This window comes from Diorhabda sublineata, chromosome 3 (assembly GCF_026230105.1).
Source record: "Diorhabda sublineata isolate icDioSubl1.1 chromosome 3, icDioSubl1.1, whole genome shotgun sequence".
NCBI lineage: Eukaryota > Metazoa > Arthropoda > Insecta > Coleoptera > Chrysomelidae > Diorhabda > Diorhabda sublineata.
In genome coordinates this window covers 18250046-18274794 of record NC_079476.1, presented here as the reverse complement: position 1 = coordinate 18274794, position 24749 = coordinate 18250046, and the positions used below count along the sequence as shown (strand labels likewise).

Genomic DNA, 24749 nt, shown 5'->3' with positions numbered 1-24749 from the left:
CAACATATTGTTTCACATCTACTCAGATCAACTCAAGGGGATGAAGTTCATAGTAATAGGGTGGTAATCATGGTTTTATTTTGTTTTTTGATCATTTCCTAATCACTGCTTGAGTTATACTTATTTGTGTGCTCTTTGACAATTTGTAAAAGTTCTACCGTAACCATCGTTTCATCAAAATCGATATAAATAAGCCATTCTTGAATACCTGCTTTCCTTGTTGCCATTGCCGGAATTTTTTCCAAGTTTCCTCGTGTGATACGAAGGATTGTCTAATACGACAACACAGTTCTCTTCCAGCTTCAGTAGAGTTTTCGGAAACCATTTTTCAAAAGAGATATCGTCCATTTTCTCGTGATAGATCCCGATTTTCTTCGTTTCTAATACCCATAAACCATGTTCACTACCGATATAACAAATTATCAAGTCAATCAAAATGAACTTCTTAGGTTTGATGAAACACGATCATACACAGACATTTGATACTGAATAAAAGCTTGTAAAATAGTTTTTTGAAGCATTACCTACCTGATGGGTTTTTGATCCGGTGGAAAGTCCATCCCAGAATGCTTGCCTTGGGGATTGTATACAAGAGTCCACCAAAACCTTATCCTTAGTATGTCCAGCGTCTACTCATGTTTCATCCAGATAGTAAATAGAAAAATTTACTTCCTGGATTCATTTCACGAAGTTTCTCAATTTTTCTAAGGTATTCTCACCTCCACACAGTTATTTCTGCTTTTTCTAATAATAAACTGCTCCTTCGTAGTTTTTTCGTTTAATAAATTATAAAATATTGATCTTTTGAAATTCGCCAAGTCCTTATCTTCGTTAAATACTCTCAGAACTTTATTCATTGTGGTTAGCTCATTTTGAATTGATTGCGAATTTTTTTTGTTGATGGTTACTTTTTGGATCGGCCACTGAATGATTGGTTTAATATTTGCCGATCTGGAAATAATGTCATCAACAGTCTTGTCATCATTTTCTTGCATTCATTGTTATAAATATTCACAATCATTTGTTTTTCGCTAGCGTTAGAATGAAGCTTTTTAGCTCTCTCCTTCATCATCAGTCTTCGTGCAGACATATTTAAGGAAAATACGTAACAGATAAATACACTGCAGTGTAATAATATGATGCCGTCCTTGTACTACATCCGATTTAGCGGCTTCTGCAGCTATGCGGCGCTCGCTCTCCCACTCTTTTTATTTGTGATATATTATGGTGCCTCTGATTTGGACAAATAACGATGCCGCCCCACGTTTCGCCCGGAATGCTCACGTGCTGATCACGCATTGATCATCATTTTGGTTTACTATTTTTCTTAGATAAATAGACTTTAGTATACTGCATCATGGAAATACTTATAAAATTAAACAAGATGTGTAAATACCACAGCCAATTAACGTTTATAGACAATTTGACAAATCACCCTGTAAATTAATAAAGAAGAGGACACATATTAATGGCCTCAAGTACGTGAAGCTCCTCATGACTCATTCTATATAACTTTTAAGTGACAAACTGGACCGGATAGGGGAACCTACATATGAATAAAGTAAAGATATTTGTTGAGTGAATTAGTTATAATTATTTTGTCAAATTATTGTTTTTGTTATTTGTTTGAAAACATATGTCATATTTAACATGAATTGCCTTAATACAAGCATGGTTTTTACATTGATTAACAAATATCTTATTATAAATACATAAACAAGACAACTTAATAGGAATATTATTTCTAAAGGTACCAGGAAATGTCAAAAGAGTAAAAGTTCATTATATTATGGTGAATAGATAGTTTTAATATTTATGCAGATTATCAAGTTTTCTGAGATCATTTCGATAATAATTATATTTAACTAGGATAGAATATAGTTTCCTTCTATACCATTAGAATATTTAAGGGTGAAAAATACAAATAGGTACATAACTTGAATCTTTATATTTATAAATTCATTATGTAGCTTATCTTAGCTCTTATAAATATGAAGATAATGAGAATAAAAATGCTAATATGCACGTTTCATAACAGCAAAATAAATATTTTATATTGACAGTTAAAGCTATTTTCACATTTTTCTTATTCATATTACAACATATTAGTCATAAATTCCGTGTAATGTTTTTATTTTCAATCAATATTTCGTTCTTAGAAAGTGAATATATTAACAAAAAATCAAATTTTTTCTGTTTAAGAAACTCTCACATAAAATCCGACATAGATCAGAGACGTATAGGGACAATCTCGAAAAAAAAGCTGCCCAAGAGTAATTAATGGCAAGTAGAAAGCGATCGATTCTGGAGGCTAATTACGGCTGACTTAAGCTAAAAATTTCATTTTCTGTGATAGTTTCCATAACATTTTATTAATTATTTTACTTATTATCAAAAAAACCTGGAAGGACTCTGTTTAAGAAAGTTTTTGTCACCCTATTTTCTTTACTTTGGTTTGTTATTTGTCAGTAGATGCTACGAGTTTGATTTGAGTTTTGAGGTTCTTGAACAACCCCAAATCCTTCAAATTATATGTGTTTGAAATTTTTTGTATCGACTGAATAGTATTTTGGTTGTTCTGGTGTAAGTGAAAATTATTTTAATCAAAAGTAGAAGATCATATGCAATTGAATCAGAAGAAGATTCAAGGTAAGAATATTCGATAGGATTTGCATGTTCATATCAACGTCTCCTACTCGGATTCATTGACATAGTCTTTTGGTTTTTGCCAGATCCTATCACTTTGAAACCAATCTAAAATATAGCATACGTTCCAAATATCTTCTACATTAACTTTAATTAATAACTGGGCCCGTGGCATTTCTTCATGCCGAACAACTCAGAGAAACATGCTTCATGAGCCCCAAGGAGTATGTGAGATCTCTTTAGCTCGTATTTTAGATTTAAAATTTCAATATATTGATTGAACATATCAAAAAATGCATCTGCATCTTGACGACATTTTAACTTGATCGTTGCTCTTCAATAGAGTACCATCTAGCGGTACTATGTGAACGTAACACCCTCACTAACATTTAGCGGTATATTTGAATGAATTAAAATTAATTAAAAATTATAATTGAGTGAAATGTGAGATTATATTGAATTAGAAATTGAAAAATGACTACAACTATCACTAATGCAAACTCTATATGAAAAAAAAATATTATCTTTCCGTTTTTGTACCAGAAAATTATAGAATAAATGTTTATACAGGGGTGTGTGATCCTTCAAACCTTTCTTCTTAGGACTTTAGATCTCATATGAAGATGAAATTTCATAGTAGATTGACGTTTAAATATTTTTCCATTATTAAATTGATAATTATGATAGAATAATCATTTTTGAACTCATCATCTGATAAATAATTGAAAATTTCTCTCTTCATTTATAAAAAAAAAACGTAGATCATCATCTGTATAGTTACATAATATGTATTTGTTGAACCAAATCCGGCATCAATTTGAAATTTTGGCATTAATGCACTTCTTCAGCGGCATTCGCACTACCTTCCTTGACCTCCTTGGTACCACTCGGATGCCATTCTCGTACTTTCTCGCCAATTCTCGAGACTACGAAGTAGGCTTAGAAATAAGAAGAATTTTATACAACTATCACATTCACTCCAAAGTTAAGTCACGCTATAGAATAGTGTAAGAGATTTTTTAATATTCTTGTTATTTTTTGTGAAGCTTGAAAGTTATATTTCAATTGAATTTTTTTTTATATTAATACAATTGTTTTTGTTTCGTTTCAGCCAAAATGTCAAAATTACTTTGGTGTTTCGTCGTCCTTGCCTGTTTATGTACTTTATTGGAATTAGCAGAAAGTAAATCAGTGGTTGAAAGGCAAGTTTACGAGGTAAGTTATTTATAATATTAAGTAAGTAAAACTATTTCCAAAACAAAATTAAAAATTTATTAATTTGATCAAAAATTGTTAAAATTGATGTAACTCACTATATAAATGTTTAATTTGAGTGTACCTATATTACTAGGTGATGATATATACAGTGTATTTTGTAAAAAAATCAATTTAGGGACTCAATAATACCTTATGACCTTGAATTTGAACTTCTGTTATTGTATGTGATTGAAATTTATATTTTCACGTGATTAAACGTGACTACGATATAATTTTTCTCAAGAACAACTTCAATTGCCATATTTTTGTGAAACTCAAATTCATACACCTTTTGAGTTGTATAGAGTAATACTAAAAAATTATTTAGTTATTAAATTAAAGTTTATAATTATTAGACTAAATTTGAGGATTTTGTTTGAAATAATAAAATTTTTGTTTGTTTATACTGAGATTCTATTTGTTATATTCATTGCACAACTCTATGCATGGACATTACATAATTCAAAACCATTATATTACACAAAACTGTAGATTTTAACAAAGAAGTATCAGCAACAAACATAATACTTTTTCATAAGTGAAATCCTGTGTTTTTTCCATATAAAAAATTTGATATTACCACAAATTTATTACTTACGAATGGCTTAAGCTCCAATAAGAGCAATAAATTGGTCAAATTCCATAAGCGTAATATCAGTTCAAAAATGAATTTTCTTATTTTTTTGCTACGAATTATTGATAATTTTGAAACTTCACTTTGCACTTATATGATTGATACAAATGATTTTTTTTCTGTTTATCTGTGGATCCAAATAAGTTTTTCTTTCAATATTTACAGTTGCTTATATAGGAAAATTCAAAAAAAATCATTTAATGGCAATAAATAAAATTTTAACCTCTTTTCGATACGAGATGTAGCTACCTGATGAAGGTATAGAAGGGACATGAATATTTCAAAGTTTCAAACTTGTAGGAATTTATAATTTCATTCTTATTTATTATTTGTCTTTCCAAATCTATTATTGATTTTCTTAATGAAAATATATACCGAAATAAAAAAAGTAAAACTCAAGATCATGACCATTGTTGAAAATGTATATAGAAAGCTCTGAAAGTTGAGGATCTAGAAAATTTATAAAGGATGTTGATTTTAAAATGTACCCCATTCTTTAATCCGATATTCATACAAAGTTGAAAGATATTCAATTCCACTTTTGTAGTTGGTTTTCCATTGAATTCAAATTCAAGCAAATATGATGTTATGAGAAGGTTTCCATGTTTTCATATCAATTGTGAAATATAAACACTAAAAAAATATTGATTATATTTTCCAAGAGTGCGTAACTGCAATCGACCTTAAAATATGTTGTTAGATTTATGCTTCTTCTACTTTCTTTGTATATTGCGACTTCCATTAATAAATTTTTTCCAAAAATATCTTCAATGAGTTATTATCCATCGCTTTTGCTTTCCTGCCTCTATATATATAATTTTTTTCTATGTTATTATAATCTATATAATAGATTACTTTAAGCCTTTTATGTTTTTATACGTGGACATTAAGATGCAAAAAACATTTTTGCAATTCAAAATAAGCCTTTCACATTCTTAAAACCACATTTGAGGTTATATTATCCTCTAAATATTCTTAGGCAAAATGATTTAATGTAAACAATGATCAGTATACTTTCCGGGGTTGCTGTATATGAAGAATTTTTCAAATGCGTTTTTCCAACAATCTGTATAGTACAGGGGTTTTATCTGTCGGTTGAAAATATTATGTTTTCCTAGCAGTCATGTGACTTACAACTTTCAAAAACTCCATCTTCTTAATGAACAACAGTAAGAACTTTTTTGTTTGTTTTGGTTTGTTACAATAAAAACTGCTTTCACATAACTGTTTCTTGCTGCTGCTATCTCGGTAAATTCACTATACATTAATAAAACCTTGTTTATTCATGTTTTATTTGATATGTCCCATGAATAAATTTCAAGATTTTTTCTCTAGACAACACTGTTGATTTTTAGTACCATTTTGACTTGTGTCACAAAAAATTTTTTGTAGAAAACACAGAGGATATTGATATTCTTTTGATTTTTGCTTTTAACGGACATAATTTGTGAACATCATGAATATTGAGCTATATATTATCAAAAATCTAATGGCAATTCTATCCAGAATATCCTATCTATCTATCCTATACCTAGATTTGTCGTTAAGCATTCAATGTCACTTATGTTCTCAAATTATAATCAATCATGATTCTTTTCCTGTTCATTTCAAGTTTTCATATGCTTTTACTTTCAATCCTGTGTCCTAATTGAGGTGAGTTATTCGTTTTGGTCCAATAACACTCATTGAGTTAAGCTCTTTCATTTGAGATACGATATGAGTGGATTGGTTGAGCCCGAGGAGAGTTAAGTCCAGACATCCATGTTTGATTTTATGTCGAAGCTATAATTATCCACATAGTCATGGGTCCTCTCGTATATAATAAGAATATTTAGCTTACAAAGACCTTTGGGAAGATTTATTGGATGAAATATTAAAATACCTTAACGGGATAGTTTCGTTAATGTTTTCTATATCATTTTGTAAAATTTATCATTATATTATTTGTTGTATAAGTGTTGATAATATTGCTTCCTCATAATTTGCTACTATTTCGTGGAGAATTAGTTTGATGTAAGTATTGAAAATTTCAATATTCATCTCCCTAATAACAAAAAAAATGGCAGTGATAATCTCAAGATACAGTCACAGGTAATAATACAAAAAATGGCAAATTTGGAAATAATTATTATTTAAAACGAATTGGTAGGACGTGAAACTTTGTACCATGGGTACTAACATATATGTACTATCGGATGAACCCTAGGACTATTGCTTTCAGGGCATAATCAGTTACTTAATATATGATTAATTATTTTTTTTAACTTCAAAACATTTTTTTAATATTTTTTTAATAGGTTGTTTTTTATTTTCACTATTCTTCTAAAATTAACCTAAAAACGTAATAGTTGATAAAAATATTACCAATACATCTCATATATTTATAATTTATGTTATGTGGAAGTGTATTTTCTTATTTCTTGAATTTATTGAGGCAAAACAACTTAGCTTTCCAATTTTCATATTTGTTCGGAGGAAATAAACCAATTCTTCATTTTTTTAACGTTTACCACAGCCCACAATAATTTATGTAATATGTAATATACTCGTATAATCTACATCATCACTTTTTCTTTCACTATTAGATAATCAGGATAGCAACTTTCTTTTAGTAAACAGTTGTATGCTAACGGGTTTATCAATGTAGGAGAAAAAATTAATTTGTGCAAATTCCATGAAATATATTGACGGAAATACCGAATGAAATAATTTTCAAAACAATAAAATAGCTCTTTCACTTCAATGTTTATGAATTAATTTTCATATTTTCAACACGCTCTTATTTGATTTACATGTATGTAACCGACTCATTGGTCTCGTTTTACCGTACTTTGAACGATTAAATTCAATTCAAACTTTGTTTTCAAAGGCTGACGATAATCCAATAAGTCAAACAAAATATTTCATTATCTTGATTAAATTTTCCAGGGTTTATAAATTTTTATCCTTTGCATCAGAGTGCGAAATAAAGAGCTTCATTATTATGCCAAGAATTATCTTTAGTTTCTATTTGATTACTTGTAAAACAGCGTTTCCCTGTTTTTTTGAGCAAAAATTTATTTGAATGCAAAATAGAAATTTTTGAGTTTAGGAATGTGTCCAAAGTAATTATTAATTTAGTTAATTACATATGTTCTAGTTTCTTTTCGTTTGTCATATAATAAGTTCACCCAAACATCTACCTGATAGCTTAGGGAGTTCTTCCTTTCAAAAACTGTGAGATACGATTTTTTTCATAGTAAATGAGACTAAATGATGTTAGAGTATCTTCTTTACATTTTAATTAGTAGCTTTTCTCGAGGACTTTATCAATGTAGTCACTAAATTGTCGTCTTGATTGAATTAAAACACGTAATTGCTGAAATTTTTGTAGTTTGTTATCCAACAAGTTTCGGCAAGCATTTACCTGATAGCTAAGGGTTTTCCATGATACAAACATGGAGTTTTTACTTTCAAAAACTGTAAGATATAATTTTGTTCATAGCTTTACAGTTTTACAGCGTTACAGTTTAATTTGTTGTTTCACTCGATATTTTTTGAGAAATTTTATCTAAATAGCCACTAAACTGTCGTCTTTACTCAATTAAAATACAGCATTGCAGAAATTGTCGAACTGTAAAATTTTATAAGAGAATATTGTGACCATGACCACGTTCAAAGTTTTTTTTCTTCTAATACTTCTCAAGCATTTTAAAATCAATTTCAAAATAGCTCACATTTTATTTCGCAATAAATCACAAATATTTATGAAATTTCTCATCGTCTTTAGCTTTGATTAATTCTCTCGGGCATTATCTTATATGTCGTTATCTTATTCAAAGAATAAAAATGAGACTATTTCAATATTTTGAACAAAAACGACGAAATTGCAATGCAATAGATCACATGAAGTTTCCATGTACTCGTTCTCGTATAAAGAGAGAATAAAATGATCAACAGATTCTAAACAATTACAAATAACTGGTTTTAAATAGGATTTCACTTTCGATGTAATACACTTCAGAATTAGTAGTCCAGTCAAATTCATTTGAAAATGATATGATATAATTTTCGAAGAAAATGTATATTTAGATGATATTTTTGTTCAATACGCCAATATTGTAATGAACTTAATTATCTTATGTAAGTTGTAGGTATTGAAAAAATCCATGAAACAAACTGTTTTTTAATGAGTTTTGTCAATTATTGATGTCGAAAATTGATGAAAACAGCTAAATTTAGGTTTTACGTTTTTTAATAAAAAATTAATTATAGTTATGAATAATTAAAACTTGCACACTCCAATAGGTTTTTTGAGTTGAATAAAATGATGTATTTGATATTTGTACTAACGTAATTATTTATTACGAAAATATATTTTTGAACTAAAAACATTTTTTTATTAATATTAATTATTGCAGGAAAGGGAGGTCATATCAACATGAGAGTAGAGTTTATTTTTTTTTTTGAGTTTTTTCAATTATTGATACTTCAATTGCCTGTTCAGAAGAATATCGTTTTTTACGTGGGTTGCTACTTTAGTTTTGAGATATTTTGAGATACCTCCAAAACATGAGATTTGATATGTGGTATCGAACGCGAACAAATTTTTTTGACATCCAGCTTTTCATGAAGTATTGAATGTGTGCAAGTGGAACTGATGCCCAAGTATACCTCAAAGACACGATATGTAAAATCATGAACTTACAATAACAGTTACGTACCGTATCGATGTTTTCTGACACAGTCGCGGATTTTGGACGAAATTCATCCTATAGCGAAGTGCGATTCCGATGAATTCGGATTCAATTCCAATTTTTCACAAAGATGAATGTTTAAAGTAGAAATAGCACATGTACGTCAACACGTCTTGAGTACATTCATAATTAAAAACGTCACACTTCATGATGGTAGTGTCAGACTTGATATTTTCATATCAGTGTTGCCTCATCTCAAAACTTAAACAGCAACCCTCGTATAAACAAACAAGTTATAATCTTAATTTATTATAGTAGCTTTATATCATCTTCAAATTTTTCTTTTAAAATAAGTTCAATTTGACTGGACTATATATGAAAGTAATATATATATATATATATATATATATATATATATATATATATATATATATATATATGTATATATATATATATATCAGATGTAATAATTTACAGAACTGCATACAGCGATAAAAGTTGATGTAGTAATTAATCTTATGTTTCAATTGAACCACAAGTTTATAAAATTTATATTAACAAGAAACGTTGTTGCGTACTTTCTAAAAAAATTCTCAAGGCAAGAGCAATATAAACGATGTTGACTTAGTCTTCGGATAGTTCACAACGTTGATGCTTATAATTAAATAGACACATTTTTAATTCAAGCTTTTACGATTATTTCGATTCCTCCAACATTTGTAACTAAATTTTTCTTTCAAACAACATTAGTCCGGTTTTAAGAATTTTTTTTTATAAAACTGTGTATAACGTCAAAAAATTTTTCATCATAAATTATTTTATAAACACACTGTATGATATGAAGAATGAAAATTTTTCTCCTCTAGCAGTAGGTACATATTATATATAAAAAACAATTACAAGGAAATATTTAATTTACATAATAGAGCTTCACAAACAACTTAGATAGCAGAAAAATTAACTTCTTTCGAAATAAAAGTAAGTACACTACAAATATTCTTCTTCTAGGATTTGACACAAGGAAAAAATGTTAGAAATAAAAGAGCAGTTGACGTCGTAACTGGAGTGAAAAATGCCGTATTAGGATTTGTTTTTAACGTAAGTGAAGACACAGCAAAATTCGCTTCTACTAACTCATTATCCTACGCAAAAATTTCGAATTAAAGCACATACGTATACAAGAACTTGATATTTTTGCATCCTGTTGCCCTCATCATTAGCCTTATAGTAACAATTTATTGGAAGTGAACCAATTTTCATGAAAATTTTGAATTTACTACGTTTTTGGTGGAGGCACACACATAAATCATAAAAAAAGTTCAAAATATGTACATTTTCACATTGTGAGCAAAGATAACCATTAATAAGAGTTTCACGACACCCAATAAAGAAATTTCCCAAAAAAGTCTTTATAATGAAAGTATTAAATATATATTTTGGGTTATGACTTATGACATTGTCACTAAATCTATATTCTCATCATATTTCTACCCTTATATCATCTCTATAATTGAGAAATTACTTAGAAGATACTTTTTTGTATTAATGTTATCTAAAATATTGAATAGATATAATTTCACTTTCTAGGGGATGATAATTTCTATGATATTACATTCTGGGTGGTAATGGTATCATCGAATCCATATCTTCATAATATTTCTACCCTTAAAAACCATCACTAGTTGAGAAACAACCTAACATCAATTTTTTAACTTTAATCGTATCTAAAATATTAAATAGATATAATTTTATATTCTAGGTAATATTGGTTTCAATAAATTCACATTTTCTTATAATTTCATTAAATTATATATGACTTTATCTTACAATTTATCCTTTCGTTGTACAATAGTACATAGTACAATATGGTTTTCCACTTATTCACCACTACCTTCTCAATTTTCACGTCAATTGGTTCAGTTTTAAATAGTTGTTAATTAAAAATCCTTATTTATTAGATTAAACGACTTAGGGTGAATACCATACGACTACTAGTCCACTATTAAGTATGAAGTAGTTACTTGAACTAGACATCTACCAGTTTTTTGCGAGCACTAGGGTTTTAACTGCTTATTAATAACAAATTTTCACTTGAATTTTTGTAAATACGTGAATATTCACCAGCAATCTCTATGTAGATGATAATAGTACCTAAGCTAACACACTTAATTATAGAACAATTTTTTATATCACTTTTACTTCTATAGGAATTATGTTTCAAAAGAATTTTGTGCATAATCAAACCATTTGAGTCAATTAGTCATAATTTTTATGGGAATATGATCCCAAAAAAGATACTAGAATATTTTATATTCAAGACTAAAGTTTATGTTAATGCAAATTGCTTTAAGAGGTTTGGATGCTTGAACAGATAACAATTACTTATTTGTGATATCTCCTGGAAACATTTTTTCGGTTTTCGAAACTGCCTTTATTCGAAAATACACCATCATTTTTCTTTAGCAATTTTCTTTCTTTGAAGACAAACCGTCGTTTGTTGTTAGATTCTGCTTTTTTGCGAAATTAACTAAAATTGTCTTTGAAATAACTTTTACTCCAAAATCAAACTGCCATTCGCTTTGCAGAACATTTGTCTTCAGAAACATTATTTTCTCAGAAACAAATCCGTCGTTTTGTATTTAGAAACCATTTTATTCCAAAACCAACCGCCATTTATCTTTAGGAGCATCCTTTTTTGAAACATGATTTGAAAATTGTCTTTAAAACATTATACTTCAAAAACAAACCGCAATTTGGCTTTAGAAACATTCTGTTTTCAAAAACAAACTATCATTTTTTAAAACCAGCTGCCATTTATCTTAAGAAATATTGTTTTTATGAAACCAAATTGTCTTTCCTCTTTCTTCTTCGAAAAATAAGCAATAATTTGTCCTTAGAAACATTCTTTTGTCAAAAGCAAGTCCGTCATTTGTCTTTATAAACCTACTTCTTTCAAAAACCAAATGTTTCGATTTTAGAAGCAGCTTTTTTGAAGCAAGAATCAGAATTAGTATTCAAAAACACTCTTTCTTAAAAATACACCGCCATTTTGTCTTATGGAACATTCTTTTTTTAAAATCAATCCATCATTTGTCGTTAGAAAACCTATTTCCTTCAAAAACAAACATCTATTTGTCTTTATATTCTGCTTTTTTAAGAAATAAACTAAAATTTGTATTTGAAATGACAGCTCAAAATCAAACCGCCATTTGCCTTGAGGCACATTCTTTCGTCTAAAATAAATGGTCATTTGTTTTTAGAAGATGTTTTTTGGAAAAATTAATCAGAATTTATTTTTAGAAACATTCTTTTTTAAAAATCAAATCCATCATTTGTCCTTAGAAGTATTCTTCTTCCACAAAATACAACGTTTTGTCTTTAGAAGCCGCTTTTTTAAAACATGAATCAAAATTTGTCTTCAAAAATACTTTTTCTTTTCTTTAAAAACAAACCGCAATTTGTATTAGAAAATTTCTTATTCAAAAACAAATAATTATTTTTAAGCTGCTTCTCCGAAAAATAAGTCAGAATTTATCTTTTGGAATTCAGTTTTTTGTCTTTAGAAACCTATTCCTTCATAAACGAACTGTTATTTGCTAACAAAATAATCGAAAACTTGCTCTTAAGAACATTACTTCTTCAGACATTTTCTTTTAGAAACTTTTTCTTCATAAACAAATCTTTCTCTTTAGTCTGTAATTGTTATTTCTTTTAAAAAAACAAAATTAGAAGGCGATGGGTAAGCTAATATAGAAATATACTAACAACCTCATAGTTAAATTAGGATGAAATGCTTAAAAAATGTATAATAAAAGTAATACCCAATTCAAAAATCTAAGGAAAATGATGAGTATACTGTAAAATTGAAATTTTCCCTTTGGATAACAAAACGGACTTACCAGTATTTCGCTTCCACAGAAATTAAACTCATTCATCGATCAGAAGACCCACTGGATTGCCGAATTAGATAAACAAAACATAGCAAAGAACGAAGCTGCAAATATCGTACCTCCAGCTGATCCGGTAACATCCCTATCTTCAGTAATTTCAGGAGCCATTGGACAAAAATTACAAGCTTCCGCTCCACTTTTGAACATAGTTACTAGTAAGCTCGGTGGACTCAGCTCAGGCGGTGGAGGATTCAATATAGGCGCTCTCCTGACTAAAGGTCTAGGTAGTAGTAGCAGCGGCAGTAGCGGTGGAGCCCACGACAAAGCAGACGCGTAATTATTCGGGAATTGTCTAATTAGTGCACTGCCATACAATTTTGCTCAATAAGTCAATCTATTACTGTTTAATCCAGCTTAGGATTAACCTTCATATTGCTCAGTTTAGGTTTTGAGATTGTTCAATTAACTGATTCAAAAATGGTAATTGAATTTATTTCTCACAAATCAAATTCTATTTTTATAGTAATGTGAATATGAAATAACTTATATGCTTTATTCTAAGAATATTTCTGTAAATAACCGCCAAGTCAGGATTTTAAGGATAAAAGTTATTTGGTAATATTGAATACATGACATCATTATTCCTTATCGGGACCGACGTACAAAGAATATAAAGTAGGATACGAAATAAAGTGATTGGTATAATTTTTTTCCAACTAGATAATCTAAGTGAAGAATTTTTGTCATATTGAACTCACTATGCTGATAATTTTTATTTCCACTCTTCGTAGGTGATCTTCAACATCAACGACAATTAATTTGAAATTTTTCTTTAGTAATAAACTTGTTCTAACAAATCTCTGCTATGTTTTCCAATTATCTTAATACCTTTTCAAGTAGTAGTAATTTTCTTGCTTTGAAACATATTATTTACCAATTCAATCATGATTCAGAGGTTGTGCTTTATGGTTCATTAATTGCCAGGATCCAGAAAACCCTCAAAACTATCCCATTCATTTACTTTTTCTATTTCTAATTCTTCTAATTTCCAAGATAATCTGTTTCATTTCGGCGTAAGAGATGCCCCGTTTCATTATTTACAATAGTTGTTCATTGTCACTTTCCGTTCTGGAATCATTTACCGATAGTACAAAGTCAACTGATAACTCCAAAGGTCTTCTGAATTGAGTTGTGTCTATCTAATCATCTTTTTTATTTTCTCTCCATTAATTCTTGGTTGAGTTGCTCTGCATGTTTTGCAATCAGTTTTATTTGACCATATATTATGATTCCGTGTCTATTGCATCTTTCAACAAACTTCACTTTAGTATTACAAATCCAGGAGAGTGTGTCGAGATGCTATTACCCATCCATCCTCAAAGATTGATATTTCGTTTTCTTCCAAAATAAATTTTGATCCCGATTTTCTCTTACAGCAATTTTTTCTTGAAAGTCCGCTTTGGTAACTATGATGTCCGTATTCTGAGCAGATAAGACCTTTAATCGTTTTCCGCAACTTGCCCATTTTTTTCAGGATAATTGTATTCCAATAATTCTAAAAGTTAACCAGGGAGCGCTTTATGAGGTTAAATATTTTCTACACTATAGGATTTGTTCTTATTTCCATATTACTGAACCTTATAATTGCCGTACACAACCAATACATCACCAAAGGTTTTTATCCACATTTTTATTGATCATCTTTTTACAGGAATAGATAGCGTTGATTCCTTTCTTCATTCTTTCTTCCACGTTTCCTTTAATATTTAACTTACTTTTATAGATAAAATTATCATAATTTGAATTCTTTTTCACAAGATGTGAAGTATCTTGCAGAGTTTCCTCAAGTATTTTTTCAAAGTCTTACAAATATTTCTTTTGTGAATTTTATGCAATGAAACTTATCTCTGTTCGGAGGGTTTGACTAAAATAACCCTTAGACACATATTCATCATTTTTTTAACTCAACTGATCTATTTTGCAGATTATTTCAAAATGATTCTGTTTGTTATGATTTTCTTATTATCATTTATTATTTCTCTTAGCCTTAGGCCATTATTTTCAAAGTAATTAATCTGGAGTTGCCTTTTTCAGAAATATATGCATTCCAATGCATCCCTCTGTTTTCTCCAATGTTTAATATAAATTTACAGGTGCTTCAGAATATTTTTACTATAGAAGCAACAAAAAGTATTTTACGTATTTCGCATTTCAAAATTTTTCAAAAATTATCATTTTATAGCGATAAAATTTGTTATAAGTTTGCTTATTGAGCTTTCTCAGTTTTTCTTTATCAAATGTAAAGTCCCACATATTTCCTCGTTAATGCTTGAGTTAATACTATTTTTACTATGAAAGTGGAATTTCAAATCATTTTCTGATGACAATGGTTGTAAATGTTAATAAACTACGAAGTAAAACAATTATATTATAAAAAACATTTATCGAAATATTTCTTTATAACTTAGAATTTATTCAAAACTTTCTAAATTTTCATAATAAATTCCTATTATATTCGTATTGCAATAATCAAATTATCATAAACGAAGGTTATTTTGAACAATTTTAAAGCCATTAAAATCATTGAGCATGTTTATTCCATTCGAATTTAAATTTTTTTGTAATCGATAGATGTCTTAATCATGACCCCTCGTATCCTCATGCAATTAAAATAATTTTATCAATTAACATACGTGAAGAATATCAATTACTTAATTTATTATTATTTTATTTTTTTTTCTGTAAACATTTTCTCTTTTATACGAATTTGTATATAATTCGATTATTGTTTGTTTTTAATAAATTTTTTTGTAGATTTTGTATATAAAGTTTAAATAAAAATGTGTTGTATATACATTGTTTTTTTACATTTCATCCTAATAATTTAATAAAATCTTTTTTCGGAAACTCAAAAATATATTAACCTACCTTATAGATATAAATCCATAAATATGATATCTGATAACGCAAGAAATGGACTTTTTATTCCAATACACTCTTCTAAATATTCAACATCTAATAGTCCTTACATGGTTTTTGAAAATAATACAGATAACACAGTAATTGCTATGAATTAAGCAATAGATTTTCCACATCAGGCAAAATTTAGTGATTTATGGAATTGGGGGTACCCTTTCTTCTCAAATAAATAATTTTATTTCCGACAAGTGGAAATATAGCATGATTACATCCTGTTTTGCAAACCTATAATAGCACAATCGTTCCGAAAGTGAGCTTCAAAGATTACCATTTTCTGTACACCGACGCATCCAAAACACCTATTGGATGCAGTAGTAGTAGAGAACGGAATAAACACATTTGAACTATCTCCACATAATAGCGTCGATACTGGAGAACTTTATGCCATATTACAGGCATTAATCATCTCTAGAAGAAATCAATACAATAGAACAGCTCCATTAGCTCAATACAAACCATTCAACAACTTTTTCCAAACACCCTAAACAAACGTATCAATTATTTGAGTCCTATCATACACAGGTATCCCAGGAAATGAAAAAGCAGACAAATGTGCCAAAGAAGCAGCAGATAACAACGAAGCAACAATTGTAAACGAAGCAAACGACTATAAAGGGACAATCAAAACAGAAGTTGAGTGCAAGTGGCAAAGTGAGTGGAACAGATCGTAGTCTATATTAAAATCTATGAACCAATCAAAAATCGAACTTCTAAGGTTAGGGCACACTAAATTTACACACTCGTATTTATTCATCCGAAAAAATCCACCAATATATGAAACTTTTAATGAGAATCTAAACGTTGAAGTGTCAAGAGTACAAAAATGAAAAACTAACTAACAACTTTCCAAACATTAAAATTTCTCTATTTAATAATAATTGTAATGCCACAAACTTAATCAAATATCCAAAAGACACTTAACTGTATCATAAATTGAACAATTGACATGTCGCTAATAACTGTTGAATCTCATGCGACAATAAATGAAATTTAAAACAAAAAAATTGATAATTGTTGAAGGATGTTGATGAACAGAAGCTCTTGACGGTGATCATCACAAATACTTGGAGATTCATTAAAAAGCAATCAGACAAAAAAATTCAATTAATAAATCATTCAATTCCTGATCGAATATTAACAAAACTTTTCGGAAAAAAACCCACAGTTTATTGTTTATAAAAGATAAAAATCTGATGAATTTCATTAAAATCTACCCAGTGGTTTTTGAGTTAAAGTGGTCACCAGCTAAAAAACACGAATTCCAAGTTTTACACTTGATTTATGTACAGTTATACCAATTATTTAATTACTTACAATAAGTTATCTATTCCTGGGCTAGAATAGTTCTTCAGCTGATGTGGAAGGTTCCAAAATATCTATTTGTAATTGTCTGCCATCTCGAGTGTTATCATTAGCGGGTTTCTCCGGAATACAGATGAGAATTAGGTCCCAGTGTGTCCATTATAGTCAATATTGAATTCATATCTTCATTCATGCAACTTAAGCAGCAATTTGTACAATTATAAAATTAGTATTAATCGTCTTTGGACATATTTTCCACACAAGTTGGCTGAAGCTGTCATTATTATTCTTATTGAATCCGCCGAAAATAAATTTTCATTACTAAGATCTTCATAAATGTGTTTGATAGCTCCTAAAACATCAGAAGGTAAGAGAGAATTTTGAGTATAAGTAGCAAGCTTTCCTTTTGCTTCAGTGCTTGCTGGTAAGAGTACCAAGAATCTTAGTTTGAACCGTAGTGATAAAAACTTAAAGCAGATCTCATATCTTCAATAGCGTCACAATATCAACGTATTGATACTATAGTACACAGTTATTTTTGTTTATGACTTTACCTGTGAGCTTACCTCGACCATAAAGTCCTTTTGATTTTGTTTTAAATGTATATAATCGAGTCCCTATCCGCTTCTAAACATACCCTATACATTCCTTCTTTTTTACGGTTCTATTTTTGTATAGAAATGTTTTGATAATTCTTGAATAGGTCTTCTAGTCACCATCGCTAATGTAGTTTTTATATTAAAGTCCATATTTTGTTTTAGACTGCTGCAATATTTCGACCATCGCATCCACATTCATTTTCTCTGCAGATCATTTGTGATAAACAGTACACTAATCAAATTCATACCATTCCTTGAACTCATAGAAAAAACTCGAAATCCCGATACAGTTGAATCATTCGTTTCTTCATTTTCAGATGTTGGCATTGCATTGCTTGTTTTTCTTCGTTCACTGCTTCTTTCGTCAATGTTTCTCCGATGGTTTTACCACAATCTAAAACTTGCTCCAGTGATATTTTATGCATAGATTTTTCTAAAAAAAGGAACATTTTAATTTCCACATTTATCACATTCAACCACAATTTTGAATCCCAGTCCATGTGTACGTGCTGTTTGAAACTGTGCCTTTCCATCATATTTTTTACACATAACAAGAGCAGTGAATACCGTCAGACAGATATATGTTTGAGACCTAACCAAAAAATTGATAACCAAGAAATTCAACCCGAAAGAGAATGTGCAGAAAGACTAATAAAAAGAGTTGAAGATAAAGTCTGTAATTAAAATACTTCGTGAATACCAAACTTCAAAATAGTACCTTTAAGTTAACAGAGCATCTTCAAAAATATTAAAAAAACATGAAAGAGTGCTATCCAAACTTGAAACTACGACATGAAAACCGTCTGAAATTTAGAAGAAGCGGCTATTAACGACGTCTGATTCCATGAGGGCGGTCACAATTAAGAAGGAAAATCCCTGTAGGTAAAAATGAAAAGTTTTCTTAAATAGGAGCAGGGAATATTAAGTGTGTTTGAAGCTGGTAAGTTCAAAAACGTCTTACAGAAAATAAACTAACTCAACATAAAAATCCTTGGAATAAAGCAGGATCAGAAATTTGTTCAGGAAACAAAAGACTGTACTACTCAGAAAGCCACCATAGAGATTACAGAAAAGATGTTAGACGCTAAAAAATAAGCATTTGAAATATGGATCTATGGTGGAATGCCAGGAGAACCATGACTGAAAAAGTGACAGATGAAGAAATTCTAAAAAGAATTGGAAAAGATAGAGAAATTCTCCCGAATATCAAAAGAAGAAAAACAGCCCATTTGGGTCACATATTCAGAGGCTCAAAGTTACGACTTCTTCAACTAATAGCTATGGGGAGGATAGATAGTAAAGGTGGAGTCGGGAGACAGACCTGGAAAATAAAGGATATCTGGATCACACAACGGCGAAGCCCACCAAAATGAAATCATTAAAATCTAATTAGAGTAGATAGAAAGAGGAATACTTTATGTGGGACTGATGAAGTTCTTGAAAATTCCAAAGCTTTCTTTAATATAATTATACGTTAACAAAAACATTTACCAGCTAACTTTATGATGCTGCAGTTTCAATAGCAGTAGAAAGTTATATGATACCTTGAAGATTCTCCAAAATAACGTTATAATATTCAAAGAATTATCACAAACTGTGGATTGTTCAGTTTTCCATTGTACACATTCATTTGCAATAAAATTTTGTTTTGTTTCAGCCTTCGACTGCTTCCAAAGGATTTTCATGGGAAGTTTACAAACCAAAACCAACTAGAAGACCAATATCCACAACAACAGTAGATGCTGTGAGCTTCAATCCAGGCGAACCTGTGAGTCTAGAAGTTCCTGATACTCTTTTCGGCTCTTCATTCACTTTGATCACGAATCTGTCCACATCAGTGGGTGACTATTTCATGGTGAGTTCCTAGTTGAAATTGTTACAACCGAGTACGGTCTCTGACGACTATAACTTGATTACAAAAATGCGTGCCCAGCTGGGGGATTAATAATTTATATATACTTAATATAGCTGACTGTTATTTTGATAGTATTTCCAAATAGTCCAGATCTTATAGAGTTTTTCTTAATTTCTTTTATAGTAAAGTTGTTTTTGATATCTGATAAAATATATGTTATTGGCTAGAAAGGACAAGAATTCCATATTATATTCCACATTTTGAAATCGCCCTGTCAGTATTCCTGATTAAATTTTCACTATTTATCAATGGTTATTACCTCCTTAGTGATGTTGATCGAATAAAGTCATGTATATAAAATCATTTATTAATAATTTTTTTATATTTTCAGAATTCAGCGATACGACTTCAGAGATTATTGGAATCGATGCGTCCATTTCTAAGAGCAGTGGTTGGATCCAAAAATTTTGTCATTGAAGGACCTACGGATAAACCAATTTTTTCAGATTCGAATTCTTCATAATATTATTTTCATAGATTTTTCGTTAAAAATTCCCAAATACAAATAAATGTTTGAGTATTCATTTATATATATTCAGTCTTTTATCATAAAATTAATATTTATTGTGAAGTGTACGAAATAAAGGTAAGGAAAATAAAAACAAATACCGATAAATCATGTTCGTATTTAATGAGTTTGTGGCAAAAAGGATTCTCACGTGACAAGATTTGATAAAATAAATAATTATTTCAAAGAAACGAGATAAACGACAAGAAGAAATTGGAGTAACAGTCTATAAGCTATTTACTAACTTCATAGCAATCAGATGTTAATATCACTAACCACTAGTTGTTTTCCATTGGTACATTACCATTACAGTCATTTCGGTTCGTAAATGTTTTAATGCTTTCCACACATGAGAAAAGCGTTGTTTTAATAAGCCACAACTACCAAACAAGAATTTTTAGAGAACCAGAACGTGAACTTTGTCTATAAACAGCATGCCGAAACAGAAGGAGATATGGCATGGATTGCTTGAACTGAGATGCCTGCAGGTAATTTGGACTTCACATGTGATTTAAACTAGTTTTTGCATGCTTTCGGTCCAATAACCTAACTCGCTGAAACACCATTTATTTGAAGGTTTCTCCGTCTTTCATTGCGTCTACGATATCTCCGTTAAGTAATTGCATATTTTCGTTCATGACAATTTCTTTCTCGATGTAAAGGGTCTTTCACTTGGACACTCCAAGCGCCATATGTATATCAAAGGAGAATCGATGTGTTATATCAAGAATGTAATTGATTTAACGCTGCGTATAGCGTAACATCATTCATGTAAAAAAGAAGGGAGATGGTTCATTTGGTAATTTTGTTTACTTCGATGGTGAAATCAAACATCGTACATAAGAGACTCATGCCAAAGAACCAAAACGGGTTCAAGGTGTCATCCTTTCGTCGTTGTTGAAAAATCGCTTGAAATAGTCATGGCCGGATCCCTTATGAACGTGGAGAAGTGCCAGTCTGGTTAGGCGATCTTAAACCATTGAAGATCTTAGCCACGATTCAATTCTGCGCAATGTAGAGTAAGGCCTTTCTGCTGTAGCTACCCTAACATATCGATAACACGATGAAACACTTAATTTCATTGTGTGAATTTATCTTAGATTTTAGGTTAGGTTTGTAAGCTTAATCGATAGATGGATTCAAGAGGAATTGATGTATGATAATTCATTCATAATTTTCATGGAGATAAGCACGAATATACAAAACCGCAAAAGCAGGATAGATATTGGTTTTATCATATTTAGTTATGTCCACTAATATCCACAAAACCTTGATTTATCATATACCAAAATATTCCTCTCAAATTTCTCTATCGATTGGTGCAAATTGCGTGAAAATCCATCCAGTTGTTTTCAATTTATGTGCAGATGTACAAAACCGCAGAAGCAATTTAGTGTTTCTTTTATAGTATGAGGCTATGTCCACTAATCTTCACGAAACCTTCACTTATCATATATCAAAATAATTCTCTCAAATCCTTCTATCAATGGGAGCAAATTGTGTGAAAATCCGTCCGGTAGTTTTCAATTTATGTGCAGATATATAAAATCGCAGACACAACTTAGATGTTTCTTGTATAATATGAGGTTATGTCTACTAATCTTCACGAAACCTAGAATTATCATATATCAAATATTCCTCTCGAATCCCTCTATCGATAAGTACTAGTTGCGTAAAAATCTGTCGAGTAGTTCTCAATTTATGTACAGATTTACAAAATCGAGGATGCAACTAGTATTTCTTTTATAATATCAGGTTATGTCCACGAAACATTGACTTATCATACACCAAAATATTCCTCTAGAATCTCTCTATCGATTGGTGTAAACTTCGTGAAAATCTGCCCAGTAGTTTGGAAGCTTAATGCCCTTCAATCTCTCTTGTTCAAAAAAATATATAAGTAGGTACATAACTCACGCAGCAGTCTTTCAGTAAGTAGGTACCTCCATATCTACCTATGAGGTACTTTATGAGCAGTAACAACAATAACATTTAAGTTAAAACACACGCACTGAAATAAGTAGAAACTGATTACTTACCATTTCTTGTGATTAATGCAACAATTTTTAAGAATACTTCTAAAGGTACACTTATAAACACATTATAGGTAGAAAGAAATTTTAGTTTTCTTAACTTAGAACTATGTTATAATATGTTAAAGTTTAGTCGTTCCGATTCCGATTGAGGTTAGGTCTAGCTAGACGTTACGTAGTCGACAAGCGCGCGCAAGTGTGGCGCGGTAAAATTCGAATTTTTGATGCGTTCATTCCCAAACGTTTGCCAGCTAACAAAGTTATTATATTATATTGAATTAATAAAATATTGAAGGTATGTAGTTACATGAAATCTGTATGGCGACAAAATATATAAATAAAATCATTATGTTCAATTCGTGGTCCACCTAAGTCCTGGAACCAGTTGGAACCATAAGCCCCATGAACACCTCCTGGATCCGCCTTTGGAATTGTTGGGTAGATTCTTCAAATCCGCAAGGTTTTCTCAAGCCAGGGATGAAGTACACTATTAACTACTTTTTTGTAATCCACGAAAGAAGCGATATTACTGTATTTGCCGAAGTACCATCGAATTCACAACAATTTGTTTTTTGTACCTTGGTGATCCTTTTTGCAACATTTTGATCCATCTAGAAGCTCTGTATGAGCATGTTAGTGAAGTCCAGTGCTAGATACTTTGGGATGTCGTCTGAGTTGTCTAAAAAGTAGGTAAATTTTTTCGGTACCCCCTTGTCTATGCTATGGAATTTATCTGTTTTCCAGTTGTGGGTATTGTGGGTTACGTCATGAAATCAAATACCATGGGACTACGATGAGCAAAACTGTCATGTAACTCTGAACTGATATAACATATATTTTCCATACAACATATATTCCAAAAGTAATGTTGATATTCCATGTATAATATGGAAAGAATAATAAAAGATTACAAAGCTACATCATATCAAATTCTAGGAAGGGAATAGTACAAAAAATAAAATCCACTTTAACCTTTGAATTTATAGAGTAAATTTGATCGTTATAAAGACGGTAGGCGAAATTGACAGCCTCCGGGGAATAATTTATATTTCCTTGGAAGAAATAATATATCTATGTGACCTATTTACGGCAAATAATAGCTTTTAGAAAATTGGAATTCACGATAATCAAACTCTTATTGAGCACGCAGAATATTAAATCTCTAAACTTTTGTTGAAAATTTATTAGGATGAATGAGGTTATTCATTATACATTACCTTGGTTATTATTACATGGAAAAAGAAAAATTTTGAAGTAATAAGCGAATTTGATTCTGTTTGAATAGAATATTGAGGCACTCTTACGTAAATATACAAAGAGGAACTAATAAAAACTGAAATAGCAAGACCTTACATAGAGCAACTCGAAGATAATTTTTCTGAAATTATTTTTATCTTAGAAAAAGCTTGAGAAGATGAGCTATAGGAGAAACTCATGTGTACGAGTGGTTTCTTTGGTTTAAAAATGGCAATTTGTAGATTGATGTCTGATCTCGTGGAGAACGCTAATCAAATATGTTAGTAGTGCGGAAGAGAAAGATCTATCCATAATGATGCCAAAAAAGAGGAAGTCACGGAATGTTCAAAGCATATGAAGAATAATAAGACTGTCGATCGTAACCATATTTAAATAGTATGGCGATTGATACAAATAGGGCGAGAAGAAGGAATCCATGAGAATTGAACCAATGCATCATACTTTTCTGCTGTTAGAAAAAATACCACTTTTAGCGGTTATATACGAAGATGTAACAAAAATATCTAGAAACACATAGCATAAATGCAAAGAAAATATGGGGGAGTATTGAGAGGTCCTTAAAGCGGACCAAATTTTTATTATGAAGCAACTTCAAGAGGACACCAAATACAAAATTTCAGACTTCACATGCTATTTAGTTATCACAGTTAGGAAGATACCATCAAGACAATCAAAAATGTATAAGGCAATGTTAAAAGAGAATAGAAAGAATAGAAAGAAGTGTATTTACTACTGGAAGAGAAGAGAGGAGAGAGGAGAATAAAGTGATTAACGAGTAAAAAATACGTAGTACTGGAAGACAGACGATGAAAAAACCGATAATATCATAGATTATGATGGAAATAATAATTAGAGATTAGAAAAAGTGCAAAAGTGGGAGAAATTGGATGTTTGGGATTCACTATGAACAATAAAAAAGACGTAGAAAGGAAATAGTAAAATGCAAAAGTCATCAAACAAGCAAAAATGTTATCACGAATGTTAGGCTCAAAATATGTATCAGAAGCAGCTGAAATGAGAATGTAAAAACAATAATAAGATAGTTAATTACCA

At 30.1% G+C, this 24749-nt stretch overlaps 1 protein-coding gene across 3 annotated transcripts; it reads left to right on the top strand.

The window, feature by feature from the left end:
• Positions 1-3561: 3561 nt before the first annotated feature.
• On the top strand, positions 3562-20510 carry LOC130441357 (uncharacterized). Of its 3 annotated transcripts, XM_056774995.1 has the most exons (5): positions 3566-3653; positions 3758-3861; positions 10222-10311; positions 19641-19838; positions 20230-20510. In XM_056774995.1, the coding sequence occupies exons 2-5, from the start codon at positions 3763-3765 to the stop codon at positions 20359-20361; spliced, it is 519 nt and encodes a 172-aa protein (XP_056630973.1). In that variant the 5' UTR covers positions 3566-3653; positions 3758-3762; the 3' UTR covers positions 20362-20510. The 3 variants fall into 3 exon arrangements, with proteins under 3 accessions (XP_056630974.1, XP_056630973.1, XP_056630975.1); XM_056774996.1 differs by lacking the exons at positions 19641-19838; positions 20230-20510 and adding an exon at positions 13132-15957 and having other exon boundaries at positions 3562-3653; XM_056774997.1 differs by lacking the exon at positions 10222-10311 and having other exon boundaries at positions 20230-20504.
• Positions 20511-24749: the final 4239 nt, after the last annotated feature.